The following is a 17694-nucleotide window of genomic DNA, read 5'->3' as shown; positions in this document are numbered from 1 at the left end:
TTAGTGCTGAGCAAGATGTCACTGGGACTCCCAGGGATTCCCGTCAGTCTGCCATGCGTGCCGCAATACACCGCATTCCGTCATTTACACTACGTGTGTTGTCCATAGACTTACAATACCCCAAACACTGTGCCTTAAAGGGAAGGTCCAGGAAGATTAAAAACCAAAAATCTACTTACCTGTGGCTTCCTCCAGCCCCTTGCAGCCGTCCTGTGCTCTCGCCGCAGCTCCGCTCCCCGCCGGTGGCCCGGGGTCCCCTACGGTACAAAATGTCTCCTGCACTTCAGCATGCGGCTCACAGAGTTGCGCCGACATCATCCGGACTGTACTGCACAGGCGCAGTAGTTCCGCGCCTGCGCAGTACCGTCCGGATGACGTCAGTGCGACTCTGTGAGCCGCACGCTGAAGCACAAGTAGATGCCGACCTGGCGAGGTCGGCATCTGCACTGGAGGGAATTGGGAGGCACCGGAAGCTGCAGGGAGGAAGCCCCAGGTAAGTAGATTTTTGCTTTTTAATCTTCCTGGACCTTCCTTTTAAAGAGGAGCTGTAACCAAGGATTGAACTTCATCCCAATCAGTAGCTGATACCCCCTTTCCCATGAGAAATCTTTACTTTTTCTTGAATAAATCATCAGGGACATTTGTATGGCTGATATTGTGGCAAAACTCCTCCCACAGTGTTATGACCATGGTCCTGACAGTTTCCTGTCTGCGAACCTTGTTGCATTATGGGAAAGCTGTTTCCAACTGCCAAGCAACCAGTATCTCCCTCTGTGCATATGTATATCCATAGCCGGCCTTTGACCTGAGCGACCCGAGCGGTCGCTCAGGGCGCTGGCTTCCAAAGGGGCACCTAGAGCTGGCTATTTAACGGAGGGAGGGCACCTACTCCTGGCTACCTATACTCATCAACACCTGGCTACCTATACTGAGGGCACCAACACCTGGCTAGCTATACTGGAGGCACTGACGCTTGACTACCTATGGAGGGAGAACTACACCTGACTTCCTGTACTGGGGCATTCTTGGCTACCTATATTGAGGGCACCTAACCATGAGATCCTATACTGGGGGCACCTATACCTGGGGGGGGGGATGCGCCTAACTGTCCCACTGGTGTGCGGTGTGTGTGTGTGTGTGTGTGTGCGCGCGCTCGTGCAAAGAGGATGAAAGGGGGAGGGGCACCAAAATCAGGTTTTGCTTAGGGCGCTGTGAAACCTAGGGCCGGCCCTGTGTATATCTATAAAGAAATATAAAAAAAAAAAATAAATAAACCTTTTAGCCTATTTCAATGTTAGTGGGTGTGTTTATAAATTATGGCAGTTGGTGCTATCAAGTTTTTTCTTGTCTGCTAGAAGTAAAGATGGTGACCTGCAGGCTGATTGTGGATCAAACAACATAAACAAATTACAGTACATGGCGCATATCAACCATTTCTTGATTTCTCTTTTATTTTTTAACTTTTCACTTTGCAATGTATTGATCCCCCCCCCTCCCCCTCCATTTTGCAAAAGTTCCTCTGTGTTGCTTGCGGTAACGCGCTGTTGCACTTGCGTCGGATTCGATACTTCTGGTGCACTGCAAGTTAGGGGAGGACTGGGGCCTTTTGGCCCGGAGGGAAAACACAAACTAGAGGCCCGTTTTCATGGCAGCCCCAGCCCAAATGAAATGATGTCACGCACGCGCCCCACGTGCTATATGCCGACGGTCACGTGGGGCACCAATGCAGAAATACAGCAAGGACACTTGAGGGACAGCGTGACAGGTAAAGTATAATGCACATGCATCGGGGGGCACATAATATATTTTGAGGGTCAATGGCCCGGGTTTCCGTCACATTCATCGTTCGTGATTGCTGCACTTGATCGACCGCATCGACCTGAGATTTCCCAGCATCTCAGATCAATACATTCAACTAATTTCCACCCGAAATCAGTCAAATCGTTGATTGGGCATGCTTGTGGCAGCACAGGTTTTCATCTGATTCAATAATAATCATCAAAAGGATTGGTGAATCGGCCAGCCCTAAATCATTAAATGAGAGGCAGCCTGGGGGGAAATCTCTCCCCTTTCCCCCTGCCCAGTGCTCCCCTGACTGTGAAAGTCTTCATAGACGTGCTTTTGCAGCAAAAAGAGAGTAATTACCTGCTAGTGTAAAAGGGGCCTCAAAGATGTCCTTTTTTTCTGAGTTGAGAGGTGTGGACATAGCAAGACTGGTAGGAAGGTCACACACGTGTATCTGTATGAGAAGCACAAGATTCTTTTGTCATTGTGTGGAACTCCTTCCTTTTCTACCTCGTTGCATGTGACATTCTGGAGACTGGCCATATCTGTGTTTCCGGGTATCATATGAACACTTAACCACACCCCACAGGCTAACGTCCAACCAAGATTACATCGACTCATCAGCCAGAGAACGTGCCACTAAGCTGCAGGAATGGAGGATCTCTTTACAGTCTTTAACAAGCCAAAGGTAAGCAGATCCAGAACATCATTCGCAGGTGTCTATCAGAATCCTCTATAATAAAACCCCTTTGTCTCTGTGTCCCATCCCTGCACTTCCTGTGTGTGGGTGGGAGTCCCGTGTTTTGCGCTACTGCGCATGTGCAGGGAGGGACGCAGAGACTGAGGAGAGATGAGGCAGGACGGGGCCAGAAGGGGCGTGCGGCGGGTGTGCGAAGGGCGGTCACGGGGGAGGATGAGAAGGAAGGAAGGGGAGGAGAGGGGGAGGAGAGGGGGGAGGGGGGAGGGGAGGGGGGAGGAGAGGGGGGAGGAGAGGGGGGAGGAGAGGGGGGAGGAGAGGGGGGAGGGAGGTGGGGTTTCAACACAGACCTAGAGCACGTTTGTTTTGAAACAGGCTTAGGTCTACTAGTTATTAATATTTCCTCCTGGGGAGGCTGCCAGTGTAACCTGCTTATAGAAGTGAGTGTTTCCTGCATGCATTAGGTGGGGTTCACACATGTCATGTTTTCTGTGTGAATTTTTTTTGCATGCTATTTGTGCACACCATGTGTTTGCATGCAGACAAAAAAGTGTGTGGTTTTTAACAGCAGCTAATGTAATTGATAAGAAAAACACACAGACTGTGTAAAATTATGTTGCAGGATTTTTTCTGCCCCCCCAAAAAGCATTTAAAGGACAACTGTAACGAGAGGAATATGGAGGCTGCCATATTTCTTTCCTTTTAAGCAATACCAGTTGCCTGGCTATCCTGCTGTTCCTCTGCCTCTAAATACTTCCAGCCATAAGCCTGAACAAGCATGCAGCAGATCAGATGTTTCTGATATTGTCAGATCTGACAAGATTAGCTGCATACTTGTTTCTGGTGTTATTTAGATACTACTGCAGCCAAATAGACCAGCAGGGCTGCCAGGCAACTGGTATTGTTTAACAGGAAATAAATATGGCAGCCTCCACATACCGATCACTTCAGTTGTCCTTAAGGAGACTCTGAAGCGAGAATAAATCTTGCTTCAGAGCTCATACTTAGCAGGGGCATGTGTGCCCCTGCTAAACCGTCGCTTTCGCGCCGCTAGACGGGGGTCCCTTCACCCCCAAATCCCCCCCGCAAGACTTGGTCGTAGTCTTGGTCGTAAATCTTCCCTTCCTGGAGGCAGGGCTAGCGGCTGCAGCCCTGCCTCCAGTCGTGTCTATCAGACGCGCATCGCCGCCTCTCCCCCGCCCCTCTCAGTGAAGGAAGACTGAGAGGGGCGGGGGAGAGGCGGAGATACGCGCTGACAGACACGCGTGGGGCAGGGCTGCGGCGGTTAGCCCTGCCCCAACCAGGAAGCACTCCCCGCTTTACGGAGGGGATTTGGGGGTGAAGGGACCCCCGTTAAGCCGCGGGATAGCGGCGGTTTAGCAGGGGCACACATGCCCCTGCTATCTATGAGGTCTGAAGCGAGATTTATTCTCGCTTCAGACTCTCTTTAAGGGCTGGTTCAGATGGACAACAGGCAGGTCGGCCTGCGGCAGCTCATTTAGCTAGTGCTGAACGCTTTTCTGTTATCACACAGAAAAGCACCCCTGGCCTCTGTTCACATTGGTTCTGATTGTTGCATCATCGCATCACAATTTGACAACACTGCACAAACGCAGCCAATGCTACATAAAGCGTTCAAAAAGAGACAAGACAAAAGGATCTACCATAACATTTACACAAATAACGCCAACCACTATTACCGTCAGGGCCGGCTCTACCATAGAGGCAAAGGGGGCAATTACCCCAGGGCCCCAGAGCTTGTAGGGGGCCCCAGTAGCTACAAGAGGAAAAAAAATTTCAAATCAACCTTATAGTTTTTGAGAAAGTCGGTTTTAAAGTTTCAAAGGAAAAAAAATACACATTTAAAAACCCGCCGACTTTAATTTAATAGCAAATCCACCTTAATGCTAGAAACCCTACATTTGCAGGATATGTTAAGGAGATCATTAGGAATAAGAGGAAAAAGAAATTTTTCAAAAATACCTTATAGTTTTTGAGAAAATCGATTTTAAAGTTTCGAAGGAAAAAAGTATACTTTAAGGCTACTTGCACACAAAGACGTTGCGTTAGGTGCCACGTTAAAGGGGCTCTATGGCGAAAAATTATGTTTTATAGTCACTTTACTATGCATAGCTGTTTGTAGAGCATAGTAGTTTACATGTAGTGAGGCACAGGGTTTTTGTTTTTTTAAACACTGACATCAGCATGGTATACATTTGCAGTCACGTCGGCAGAAGTACCTTTCCGATGCGACTCAGCCTGATCCATGTAGTTGTAGGAGGCATCTTTCGCTGTTGCTGTAACTGACGTTACAGTTTTCCCCTCTCTGCAGCGCTGGAAGGTTTGTTCTAAATTTCAACTGCATGATCGTGCAGGTATACTGATCCCCCATGCGCCGTAAAGAGTAGCAGCTTATCTGCTATGCGGGGAGTGGAACGCACCCTCCCTCTTAGGTGGGACGCAACTGCGTGTGAGGAGGACTGTGGAGGAACGCATCATCATTACTGATGACGCTGCCTGGCAAGGACCCCTGTAGCGAAGCTGGCATTGAAACGGACACCTAATGTTGTCCGTTTCTGTGGCTACCAGGCTTCGCTCTGTGAAGTGCGCAGACAGAGCAGCGGCAATGCCAGCTTCGCTACAGGGGTCCTTGCCGGGGACCCCCCTCCTTGCCGGGGACCCCCCTCCTGAAACGTTTTAACCGCTTGACCCCCATGCAGGCTGGGGTAGCCAGAATGTGGAGCTCCGACCAATTGGGGCTTCACACCCTGACTATACCAGCTGAGATTTTTGTTATGGGGTATCTGTTGGGGGGGGGGGGCAGGTTTATTTTGCCCTGGGGCCCCATTGTTGCTTAAACCGGCCCTGATTACCATCATATAAAAACTGCCTTCCATTCATAGAACGGCAGTAGATCCATGTGCTGCCATAGGCTGTAATGTGAATTTGCGATGCCCAAACAGTAATTTGACAGAGCCCAAAATACTATAAAAATTAATTTGGCAGCCTGCAATAGCTGGCAGCTGAATTACGTCTTTCCACTAAATCCACGGCAGCCTGGAGGGGGGATGGTAATTAACGCCGCCAGGACTTCTTCAGGATCAGGGTGAAATGTTTGTTGACTTATGCCTGCGCTAATCCGCCGATGCCATTTTTTGCATGTATGCCCTTTCATCGGCTGCTGAAAACTTTACATTTATTGATCGTGTGAACCAACCCTAAGCGTTAACTAGCCTATTGATTGACGTGGGTTTTCAGTTTAAATGCACTTTCCTATGCAAAAAAGCACACAAAAGCAGACAAGTCAAGTGTGAGCCCTGCATAGTATTCAAATCAAAGGCAAAGCTGAACTATCACAGTGACTATAATTATTCCTCTAAGGCAATAAACATAACATCCAAACAAAAAGAAAGAGTGCCTATGAGGACAATAATTAGTAATGAATACGTCCACAATTCAACTATGGTGAAAAAAAAGCCATATAATCCTCTATTTAAACAACATCTTTAATGCGTACGTACAAAAAGGGCGCCTGGACAAAAAGGGCGCGGGGTGTAAACGCTAATTAACAATTAATCTTTAATAGCGTTTATAAAAATAGTGTGCTATATTTCGTTTACAAATAATGTTTAACAAATTTAAAAATCATTAAATAATGTTTATGAAATCGGCAATTGTGAAGACTTTAATCTTCCCTATTTCAAAAGTGAAACTTATAATTACGTTTATTAAAATAACGATAATATATGATTAATTGTTATAATTGTATATTATTGTGAATAACCTTCATTTATGGTTTGTTCTTATAATAAAATCTGAAAATATTCTTTATAACGATGATATAAATATAACTACGTTCGTAATAAGTGTTGTAAAACATTAGTAAATATTACTAAAATTGTAGTAAAACTATACCTAAGCCTACTCTCACACAGAACCCTCCCTGTACCTATCCCTAACCCCTAGACCCCGCTGGTGGTGCCTAAACCTAAGACCCCCCTGGTGGTGCCTAAACCTAAGACCCCCCTGGTGGTGCCTAAACCTAAGACCCCCCCTGGTGGTGCCTAAACCTAAGACCCCCCTGGTGGTGCTTAAAACTAACCACCCCAAAGCCCTCCCTGTACCTATCCCTAACCCCTAGACCCCCTGGTGGTGCCTAAACCTAAGACCCCCCTGGTGGTGCCTACACCTAAGACCCCCCTGGTGGTGCCTAAACCTAAGACCCCCCTGGTGGTGCCTAAACCTAAGACCCCCCTGGTGGTGCCTAAACCTTAGACCCCCCCTGGTGGTGCCTAACCCTAACCACCCCCCTTAGGCATCGCTTTATTATGTGGATAATAATGTTTTACAAATTGTGACTCCAAAAAATATATTCCAATTTACATTACGTACTGATCGCTTTATTTTGTGAATAATGTTTTAAAAACAGTAAGGGATAAAAATTTAAATAATGTTTTAATTATTTAAATAAGATAAATATGTTTAGTATTTTCATAAACGTTATTCGGCACGGGTGCATTTTATAAACGTAAATCACCACAAGCTCAGTTATAAATCATTAAACATCTCCGGGCGCCGTTTGTAAACTTTATTTAGCTCCGGGCGCCGTTTGTAAACTTTATTTAACTCCGGAGCCCTTTTTTCCTGCTCGGCGCCCATTAAACGTTATTTATTATGGGAGTGAATGGCGGCGCCCTTTTTGTCCACTAGCTGCCTGCGCCCTTTTTTCCCAGCTCCATCTTTAATACATAAAAACATTTAAACCGATTAAAATCTCCCCAAAGATCTGATCGTTATCAGAGCTGCTGCAACAATGCAGTGTAATCATACAAAGTGCATGTATATTAGTTCTACATTGAGCATAACAAGACATATTAGTACAAAAAAGGTCCAGTGTCAATCCAAAAATTGTAAAAAAAAACAAAAACAAAAAACACTGCTGTAAAAAACAGATCAAAGTGACTAGTAAAAAAAAATTGTGGACTGTTGTATAAAAAGTATATCCGGTATGTAAACAGACAGTGTAAAGAGGCAAGATATTTCACATGATCCTGTATATAAATCTGTGCTAGTGGTGAAACGCCGCTTACCCAAGGAGGCCAGCACCGTGCAGGAGACGGTCCCTGTGCGCTTGCAGCTTCTCGGCTGGCCTCCTTGGGTAAGCGGTATTTCACCTCTATATCACTTACCAGTATTCACTTTGCATTAGCACTTTTTTGCATATTGCAGATTTATATACAGGTTGTGAAATATCTTTCCTCTTTGCACAGTCTGTTTACATACCGACAGGGGCGTAACTAGAAATCACTGGGCCCGCTGCGAAACTTAGGATGGGGCACCTTCCCCCAGTCGTCGTGCAGATAAACGCATACAGAAAACTGACACATGAGCACGTGCTCCCAGCCTCAGCTTATTACACTCACCCTGTCCCTTGATGACGCAGAACTGGCTCTGCAGACTATTCCACCATCACTACAAAACACATCACTTGGGAAGGGGTAGAGAGGTTGGGGGCTGGGCACTATACACAAGAGCCTGCTGTGCACTCATTAGGGACTGTCTACAAATCTTTGTCTGCAAAACTTTGTATGATTCCATCAGTGGCTGAGCAGATGCAGTCATTAGAACAATTGTACAGAGAATAGAAAGCTTTTTCTCTCCATGCCCTTAGTTGTCAGTCTCTCAGAACAGGGAAAAAAACTTCTCCCCTCATGCGGCCCTCTGCAGCTTCTGGGCCCCCCTGCGGATGCATCCCTTGCAGGGTCTATTGTTACGCCCCTGCATACCGATATACTTTTTATACAAAAGTCCTCAAATTTTTTTTACTAGTCACTTTGATTTGTTTTTACAGCAGCCTTTTGCTTTTTTTACAATTTTTTGATTGACACGGGACCTTTTTTTGTACTAATATATCTGGTTATGCTTAATGTAGAACTAATACTCATGCAATTTGTATGATTACACTGATCACTAGCAGGAGCTCTGATAATGATCAGATCTTTTGTACTTGAGAAGTTGGATCATATGGATTTTTTTCACCGTAGTTGAATTGTGGACTTATTTACTAATTATTGTCCTCAAAAATAGGCACTCTTTCTGTTTGTTTGGAAGTGTGAGCCCTGTCTCGATGTTTATAGTCGATCCCTGGAGAGAGCATACAGACCAGGAATTTCAGAGCAGCTGACACTGACGTACCAATAACCAATAGGGGATGCAACCCCTGCTGTCGCGGGGGGGGGGGGGGCGGGCCTAGGGCCCGCTCAGGGACTTTTGGGGGCAGGAGGGGTCGCAGCATGAGAGGAGAGTGTGGCAGATCGGTGGGGAGGGGGGAAATTCCCCCCCCCCCTCCCTCACCTCGGGCTCTCCTCTCAGCGCTCCCCCTCCTGAAATCATTGGTGGCAGCGGGCAGCGGTGGCGGCAGGATGATACATTACCTCCTTCTCGCTGGAGGACTTCCATTCTAAGTATATCATGGAGCAGCACAATTTGCTTAATGTTTCCTCTAAGGCAGAGCCGGATATACAGCTCAGGAGCCTGTAGGCATAGTCGTTCTGGCACCCTAAACCCCGCCCCTCAACTCAGGCCACACTCCCATATTAGGCAGGCATCCCTCCTCCGCATTTGGTAACCCCATTAATCTATGTAGTAGATGTGTCCCCCACCTCAAGTATAGGGAGTCAGATGTGCCCCCACCTCAGTATTAAGTATATCCCCCCAATGGGTAGGGGGACACTTGGGGAGGGGAGCCGCCTCTCCTACATAAGGAGCCTGTAGGCACGTGCCTACAATGCCTTATGGTAAATCCAGCCCTGCTTTAATTCCCAGGCCAGCACCAAAAATAACAGCAGAAAGACACTTACCAGAGCCAAAGACCTAAATGACAAGGTCTGTTCTGATCAACTCTTATGAGTTGTTGTATCATCCACAAGGCAAACCTAGGCAGTTGTCTAGGGCCTGGAGAGAATCTAGGGGCCTTGTGGATGCTAGCCCCCACTAAAGCTTGCTTTTAAGAGCAAGGTAACCATCAGCAGGTCCTTATTTCATCTTAATCCATTTCTGGGGTTGTGTCTTAAACCCACGCTGTCTTATTGGATCTCCCGACATCTGTGAAATTTTGGGAAAGAGCACATATTTTGTTAAAGCATCGTGGAAGTGGTCAGCGCTGTATAAATATAAAATAAATAGGATTTGGGAAATAGCGATATTACAGAAATCCCATATAAGCCATTGTGAAGATTTTACACAGGTCTAATTGAAACTAGTAAGACCTCCCAACTTAAAAAAAAGTTGTCCTCAATTTAATAAAACAAAAAGGGATTTACAAATATTTAGTTTTATGTCAGCAAGAAGTTACTGTTAATAAATTTGGTGATTGGATGTGAAATTTACCTGTTTTCCACTAGATGGCAGCAAATAAAAAGATAAAACGCATCCAGCTTGTTTATTCAACATCACATAACATAGAAAATGTATGTGCTTTCAAAAGGTATAACAGCATGAGCTGCAGATTTCACCAATTCACAAAAGAACGGTGTACATTTATTTTAGCTGCAGTTGCATCAGGTGTGAGTTTTTACAGACAGTTAATATATCAGTAATATCTCCTCCCCTACCAGTGACCTTCCTCTCGGCGCCTAAAGGTGGCCATACACTTGATGTCTCAGCTTTTCCTGTTAATATCCAGCAGATTCAATCACTATGATCAAATCTGCAACAAATTGATTCCACAAACAATGCCTGTTCGATTGATTTCAAAATGTCAGAATCAATCAAATCAGTCGATCGCACTGAACGGAAGATTTTGCTCAATTGGCAGTGGGTTGGTAGCACGTCAGTAGTGGTGTTAGATTTCAGGACCACCGACATGCAAAGTATTGACAGGGAGGCTTACACTCACCTGTCCTCCCGCGTATGTCTTCTCTCCATTGTCACCCAGGGCGCTCCTCCCCGACTCTTCTTTCTTTCACCTCTGTCCTGTTATTAACACTAGATGCCGAACACTAGAGGTTCGACCCATACGTGGTTACATAAGGTACGCAGCATCACCAAGCCTTTAGGGTTTGTCACGAGACAGTTGATGGAGGGAGTGGCCTGGGCGGGGATGGAGAGAAAACAAGTGCTGACGGATAGCTGAGTGTAAGCTACACTGCCAACGTGCTGCATGGCCCAGTAGGGGTGCACACAGATATAGGGGAGACCTGGGGGGGATCATCGGGCATTTTGCGGATTTACAGATTTTCAAAAATCTGTGTACAATGTGTGGAAGTATTCAATCCCTCTCAGATTAGATTTGATCTGAGAGGGATCTATCTGATGGTCGAATATGGTGGTCATCTAGTTTATGACCACCTTTACACTAACCTACTAGTCCACGCCTAACACTAACCTCCCAGTTCATGCTTGCTTAACACTAACCTCCCCTCCCCTCTGCCTAACACTAACCTCCCTCTCCATGCCTAACACTAACCTCCCCTCTTCTCTGCCTAACACTATTCTCCCCTCTACTCTACCTAACACTAACCTCCCCTCTTCTCTGCCTAACACTTACCTCCCCTCTACTCTACCTAACACGAACTTCCCCTCTTCTCTGCCTAACACTAACCTCCCCTCTTCTCTGCCTAACACTAACCTCCCTCTCCATGCCTAACACTAACCTCCCTCTCCATGCCTAACACTAACACCCCCTCTCCTCTGCCTAACACTACCCCCCCCCCCCTCTCCTCTGCCTAACACTTTTCTCCCCTCTCCTCTACCTAACACTAACCTCCCTCTCCATGCCTAACACTAACCCCCCCCCCCCCTCTCTTCTGCCGAACACTTTTCTCCCCTCTCCTCTACCTAAAACTAACCTCCCTCTCCATGCCTAACACTAAGCTCCCCTCTTCTCTGCCTAACACTATTCTCCCCTCTACTCTACCTAACACTAACCTCCCTCTCCATGCCTAACACTTATCTCCCTCTCCATGCTTGGCACTAACCTCCCTCTCCATACCTAACTGTAATTTCCCTCTCCATGCCTAACTCTAACCTACTTCATCATGCCTAACTCCTAACACTATCCTCCCCGATCCTATCCCTTCAGACTTAAGTCCTGTCCCTGCTGCTATCAGAATTCGGCTACACTGTAGCGGAACTCTGTACTGATCTGTACGCTGTTGTGCCAAAATTAGCTGCTTCACCACCAGAGCCACCGAAACTGAGTGAAAGAGGGTCTCTGAGATCGCAGGGGTGCTATTAACATATAACTTCAATTTTATATTTCTCATGCAGGTGGAGCTCCACGTTCACTTGGATGCCTGTATAAGACCTGAAACAGTTCTGTATTATGCAAGGTGAGCATTCTATGTGCATGCGCACACACACATACATACGCGCACACACACACATACATACGCGCACACACACATACATATACGCGCACACACATACATACGCGCACACACATACATACGCGCACACACACACATACATACGCGCACACACACACATACATACACGCACACACACACATACACACACACATACGCGCACACACACATACATACGCGCACACACACACATACACGCACACGCACACACACACGCGCACACACACATACATACGCGCACACACACATACATACGCGCACACACATACATACGCGCACACACATACATACGCGCACACACATACATACGCGCACACACACACATACATACGCGCGCACACACACACACATACATACTTGCACACACACACATACACGCACACGCACACACACACGCACACGCACACACACATACATACGCGCACACACACATACATACGCGCACACACACATACATACGCGCACACACACATACATACGCGCACAAACACACACACATACATATGTGCGCACACACACACACATACATACGCGCACACACATACATACGCGCACGCACACATACATACGCGCACACACACATACATACGCGCACACACACACATACATGCACATACATATACACACATACATACGCGCACACACACACATACATGCACATACATATACACACATACATACGCGCACACACATACACACACATATACACACCAAAAGGTTGATAATTAAGCCGCGGTAATTTTACCATGTCCCCACAGCATTACTGTTACTTACACATGAAAACAAAAAAGTGAAGATGACCAGCACTTGCCAATTCTTAAAAAGCAGGGTATTTATTCACAAAAAAAGTGAACAAAAAATAGCCATGACATCTGGACTCCCAGAATGTAACTATAGCTCTTGAGAGTAGATATAGCTCTTAGCTGCAAATAGTAGCATGAGGACTTCCTCCAGAATAGGTTACGCCTCCATTGCAGCCCAATTCCAATCACAACGGACTGTCGCCGTTTCGAACGGATAAACCGCTCTTTGTCAAGTGAAAGCATGCTTTCACTTGACAAAGAGCGGTTTATCCGTTCGAAACGGCGACAGTCCGTTGTGATTGGAATTGGGCTGCAATGGAGGCGTAACCTATTCTGGAGGAAGTCCTCATGCTACTATTTGCAGCTAAGAGCTATATCTACTCTCAAGAGCTATAGTTACATTCTGGGAGTCCAGATGTCATGGCTATTTTTTGTTCACTTTTTTTGTGAATAAATACCCTGCTTTTTAAGAATTGGCAAGTGCTGGTCATCTTCACTTTTTTGTTTGCATTAAGTCTGTATCAGCCATACAGGCTAGACCTGGCACAGCCGTTGAAGCAAGATAGGTGTGCTGTCCAAGAAGTACAAAACATGTTACTTACACATGTACGTACCGCGAGATATGCTAGAAGCGTGACCCGCGGTACTCCAGTAGCACACCCGCTACTATGGTCCCACGGGTCAGGTTACTAGAGGAAGCTTTCATCATCATCAGAAATAGCATCGATTGTCCCAGGCACACAAGTCACGGGCCAGTAAAAAAGGGCGCATATGGCTAATGGACAAATAGGGCGCCGCCATAGACTGCAATGCAAAATATCGGCTATTGGGCGCCCGACAGGAAAAAAAGGAATAGCGCTACAGCAATGACCAAGTCCCTGCTAACATGACAGGGCACGTGAGTACCAGGCTTGACTGGCCGACTCGACCTAATGCTATGCAATTCTGATCAATCAGCAAAAGTAATCCTTGCTGCAGCCTAAATAATCCGTTTGAAAGTTAACACTATCTGCTAAGGTTCTGGTTGTAGTCTAAGGCGAGCAAGGTTTTGTAGCCGCTGGCTACATGTAATGGGGGCGTACCTTACAAATGGAATAAGAGGCTGGTTATTAATAAGTTTATGCAAGGTGGATTGAAGATACTGCTTTCTTGGATGACGTTCTATAGTACAACCGAATAGGATTATAAAGGGGCCCGAAGAGATATATATATATATATATATATATATATATATATATATATATATATATATGCATATACCGGTATAGTTGGTGCACCAAATCTATATCCTGCGTAGGTTGTCCTATAGGTCATGATTTTTAATTGATTTTAATTATGTGGATATGATTATGTGTTTTTGATATATGCTAATTGATTAATAAATATGTTAATGTGACATCTCAGCTCCCTATATGTGTTTGAGGAAAAAAAGGGCGCCTGAGAAATAGCGGTTGCAAGAATCGTGTTAACAAAAGTTTTCGTTTACAGAATAAGGTTTATTACAAATAACGTTTACAAGTTCGTTTTAACTGTGGTTTACTTATTTTTTCGTTTTTAAATTTCGCTTTCAGGGCTGTAACAAGTAAATTATCGTTTACACTTATTTTATCATTTAAAATTCGTTTTCATACGTATAATGCTTAAATATCGTTTTCAACCTTGTTCTATTGGAAATACGTCGCTTTTGGTATTAACTTTGTTTTTTACACTTATAATGCGTTGATTATAGTTTTCTAATATATTGCTTTTAATATTACCGTTATTTTAAGTTTTTTAATGCATACGTGATTGTAAGGCTATCTATTCTATTATATACATACATATATACACCTTTTTCTAAATATAATATTACTAATGTGTACGTGATTTTAACGCTATTTATTCTATTACAAATATATAAATTATTCTATTCATGTTATTTATAGTGAAGTATTTTAAGGATTAAAAATATTATTGTTTATAGGTGTGTAAGGGTGTTTGTGCAGTGGGGAAGGTAAGGGTTAGGCATGACCAGGGGGATGGTTAGCGTTAGGCACGACTAGGGGGATGGTTAGGGTTAGGCACCACCAGGGGAGATTTAGGGTTAGGCACCACCAGGGAGGTCTTAGGATTAGGCACCACCAGGGGGGTCTTAGGGTTAGGCACCACCACGGGGGGTCTTAGGGTTAGGCACCACCATGGGGGTGGTTAGGGTTAGGTACCACTAGGGGGGTCTAGGGGTTAGGATAGGTACAGGGAGGGTTCTGTGTGAGAGTAGAGATCGGTATAGTTACAGTACAATATTTGTAATATACACAATTTATTAAATTATGTATATTTACACAAAGGGGGGTGGGGGTCTAGGGGTTAGGAATAGGGAGAGCCTACAGTTAGGTATAATTGCAGTAAAATACCTGTAAAATCTACCATTGTATTACTATGATTAATACAAGTGTAAATATCGTTTTTTTGGTATAGACGCTATTTGACGTTTCATTTATGAATTCGTAAATGTCGGCAGCACTGTGGGGGCTATAGCGGCGAGCAGGGGGGTCTTTGAGGCACACGATGGGGCAACAGAGGCTGGTGTTAAGGTGGCCATACACTGGCCCGATTCCCGGCCGTTTCGACAGCAGATTCGATCCTGGGATCGAATCTGCTGCCAATCGTTCGCGGTAAACGCCGCCGACGATCTGATTTCCTCCCGAAATCGGATCGGTCCGTCGATCGCGCCGTGCGGGAAATTACCCTCGATCGCCCGCGGGTAAAGTGCGCGTCGCTAGCGGCGGCCGATCCGATGAAAAATACATTACCTGATGCGGGCTCCCGGGCGTCTTCTCCGCATCTTCTCAGCGCTGCACCCGCTCCATCCCGGCGCTTCCTGGGTCACTGCAGTGACCCAGGAAGTTCAAATAGAGGGCGCTCTATTTGAACTTCCTGGTCACGGAGTGACACAGGAAGCGCCGGGATGGAGCGGGTTCAGCGCTGAGAAGATGCGGAGAAGACGCCCGGGAGCCCGCATCAGGTAATGTATACGGGGGGGGGGACAGGCGGCAGGAGCAGCTGAACAGATTGTGATCGGTTTCAGGCTGAAATCGATTCACAATCTGTTTGCAGTAAAGGCAGCCATACGATCCCTATCTGATCAGATTCGATCAGAGAGGGATCTATCTGTTGGTCGAATCTGATGGCACATCGACCAGTGTATGGCTGCCTTTAGTGTGCACAACCAGCCTCTGTGCCCCACTAACGTAATGAAATGCCACCTCGGGTTCTCTTTAATGGAAATCTGATGGAAAAAAAATGCCATCAGATCGAATTTCAATAGATTTCAAACTGAAATCTATTGGAATTCTATCCTGGTAAAAAATGTTCTAAAAACGCATCAGATAGATCATCAGATGCATTTCTTATCTATCTGCTGCCAATCTGACGAGTGTATGGGCACCTTTAGAGTCTGCAGTCCTAATCCAATCATCCATTGTCACAGTATAGTTACAGTACAATATACACCACCAGGGGGGTGGTTAGGGTTAGGCACCACCAGAGGGGTCGTAGGGTTAGGCACCACCAGAGGGGGTGGTTAGGGTTAGGCACCACCAGAGGGGTCGTAGGGTTAGGCACCACCAGAGGGGGTGGTTAGGGTTAGGCACCACCAGAGGGGGTGGTTAGGGTTAGGCACCACCAGGGGGGTCTTAGGGTTAGGCACCACCAGGGGGGTCTTAGGGTTAGGCACCACCACGGGGGTCTTAGGGTTAGGCACCACCATGGGGGGTGGTTAGGGTTAGGTACCACTAGGGGGGTCTAGGGGTTAGGATAGGTACAGGGAGGGTTCTGTGTGAGAGTAGTGTTAGGTATAGTTACAGTACAATATTTGTAATATACACAATTTATTAAATTATGTATATTTACACAAAGGGGGGTGGGAGTCTAGGGGTTAGGGATAGGGAGAGCCTACAGTTAGGTATTATTGCAGTAAAATACCTGTAAAATCTACCATTGTATTACTATGATTAATACAAGTGTAAATATCGTTTTTTGGTATAGACGCTATTTGACGTTTCATTTACGAATTCGTTTGTTGTTATAGACAGTGTTTTGCCATTTCATTCCCGTTTATTGAACCGATTTAGCACTATATTTTCGTTTATAAGCTATAAACGAAAAATATTGTTTTACATTACAACTTATAATTTTGGCTATATCCCCCACCCTTTTTTCAGGCGCCCTTTTTTGATACAAGCCACAAGTCATATGACATATATTATGAAATATACTGTATATATCTTTTTGATATACTTTGTAAAATCTCTGTCACCATCCTTATAAAAATAATCAATCAATAACTAAACAATGAAAACTGAAAAGGACCCATTTATTAAAGGAGATCTTCAATTTTTTTTCACTTACCTGGGGCTACTACTGCCCCGTGCAGACGACCTGTACCACGCTGGTCTTCAAGGATCTTCCGGTCCCCCGCAGCGGCTCACTTTCACTTTGGCCGTCTTACAAGTCAACAGCAACGGTGCCTGCGCGTGTCTTCACTCTCGCTCACGTTGCCGGGAGCGTCCTGCAAAGGCACAGTACGAGGTTTCCTGCGAACGAGGACGCTCATGGCCGCACAGGCGCAGTTGCCATCGATTAAGTCGGCAGCAACTAAAGTTATCCTTGGCGGGGGACTGGAGGATCCTAGAAGACCAGCGTGGTACAAGACGTCTGCAGGAGGCCGGTAGAAGCCTCAGGTAAGTGAAACTTTAAAAAAAAAAAAAAACAATTGAAGATCTCCTTTAAGAAAGGGGTATAGTAATGGGACAGCTGATTAGATAACCATTCAAGGACCACTATAACCAGTGGTGTAACTCCCGGGGAGCAGCCCATGCAACTATAGGGGGCTCAGAGGTGCGGGGGCCTCAACTACTAATGCCCCTTAATTAAATATGAACGGCTCTCTGCTAGCCCCGCCTCCTCCCCATGTGCCATCCTGCCATGTGGTTTCCCTGTGCAGGAAAGCTGCAGATTATGGCTGTGCATTTATGTCTGAGGCTGTGTGTATGCTGCCCCA

The 17694-nt window shown here is 45.8% G+C and overlaps 1 protein-coding gene across 2 annotated transcripts in view; it reads left to right on the top strand.

Annotated features, from left to right (window-relative positions):
* The first annotated feature begins 2367 nt into the window (after window positions 1-2367).
* LOC137542241 (adenosine deaminase-like) overlaps window positions 2368-17694 on the top strand; it is a 47472-nt gene continuing 32145 nt past the window's right edge. The window contains exons 1-2 of one of the 2 annotated variants that reach the window (XM_068264006.1): window positions 2368-2473; window positions 11753-11814. In XM_068264006.1, the coding sequence (XP_068120107.1) occupies window positions 2438-2473; window positions 11753-11814 (98 nt within the window). In that variant the 5' untranslated portion in view covers window positions 2368-2437. The remainder of the gene's footprint in view (window positions 2474-11752; window positions 11815-17694) is intronic. The other variant, XM_068264007.1, reaches the window with a different exon arrangement.

This window comes from Hyperolius riggenbachi, chromosome 12 (genome assembly GCF_040937935.1).
Source record: "Hyperolius riggenbachi isolate aHypRig1 chromosome 12, aHypRig1.pri, whole genome shotgun sequence".
NCBI lineage: Eukaryota > Metazoa > Chordata > Amphibia > Anura > Hyperoliidae > Hyperolius > Hyperolius riggenbachi.
This window is presented reverse-complemented; position numbering and strand designations above follow the sequence as displayed.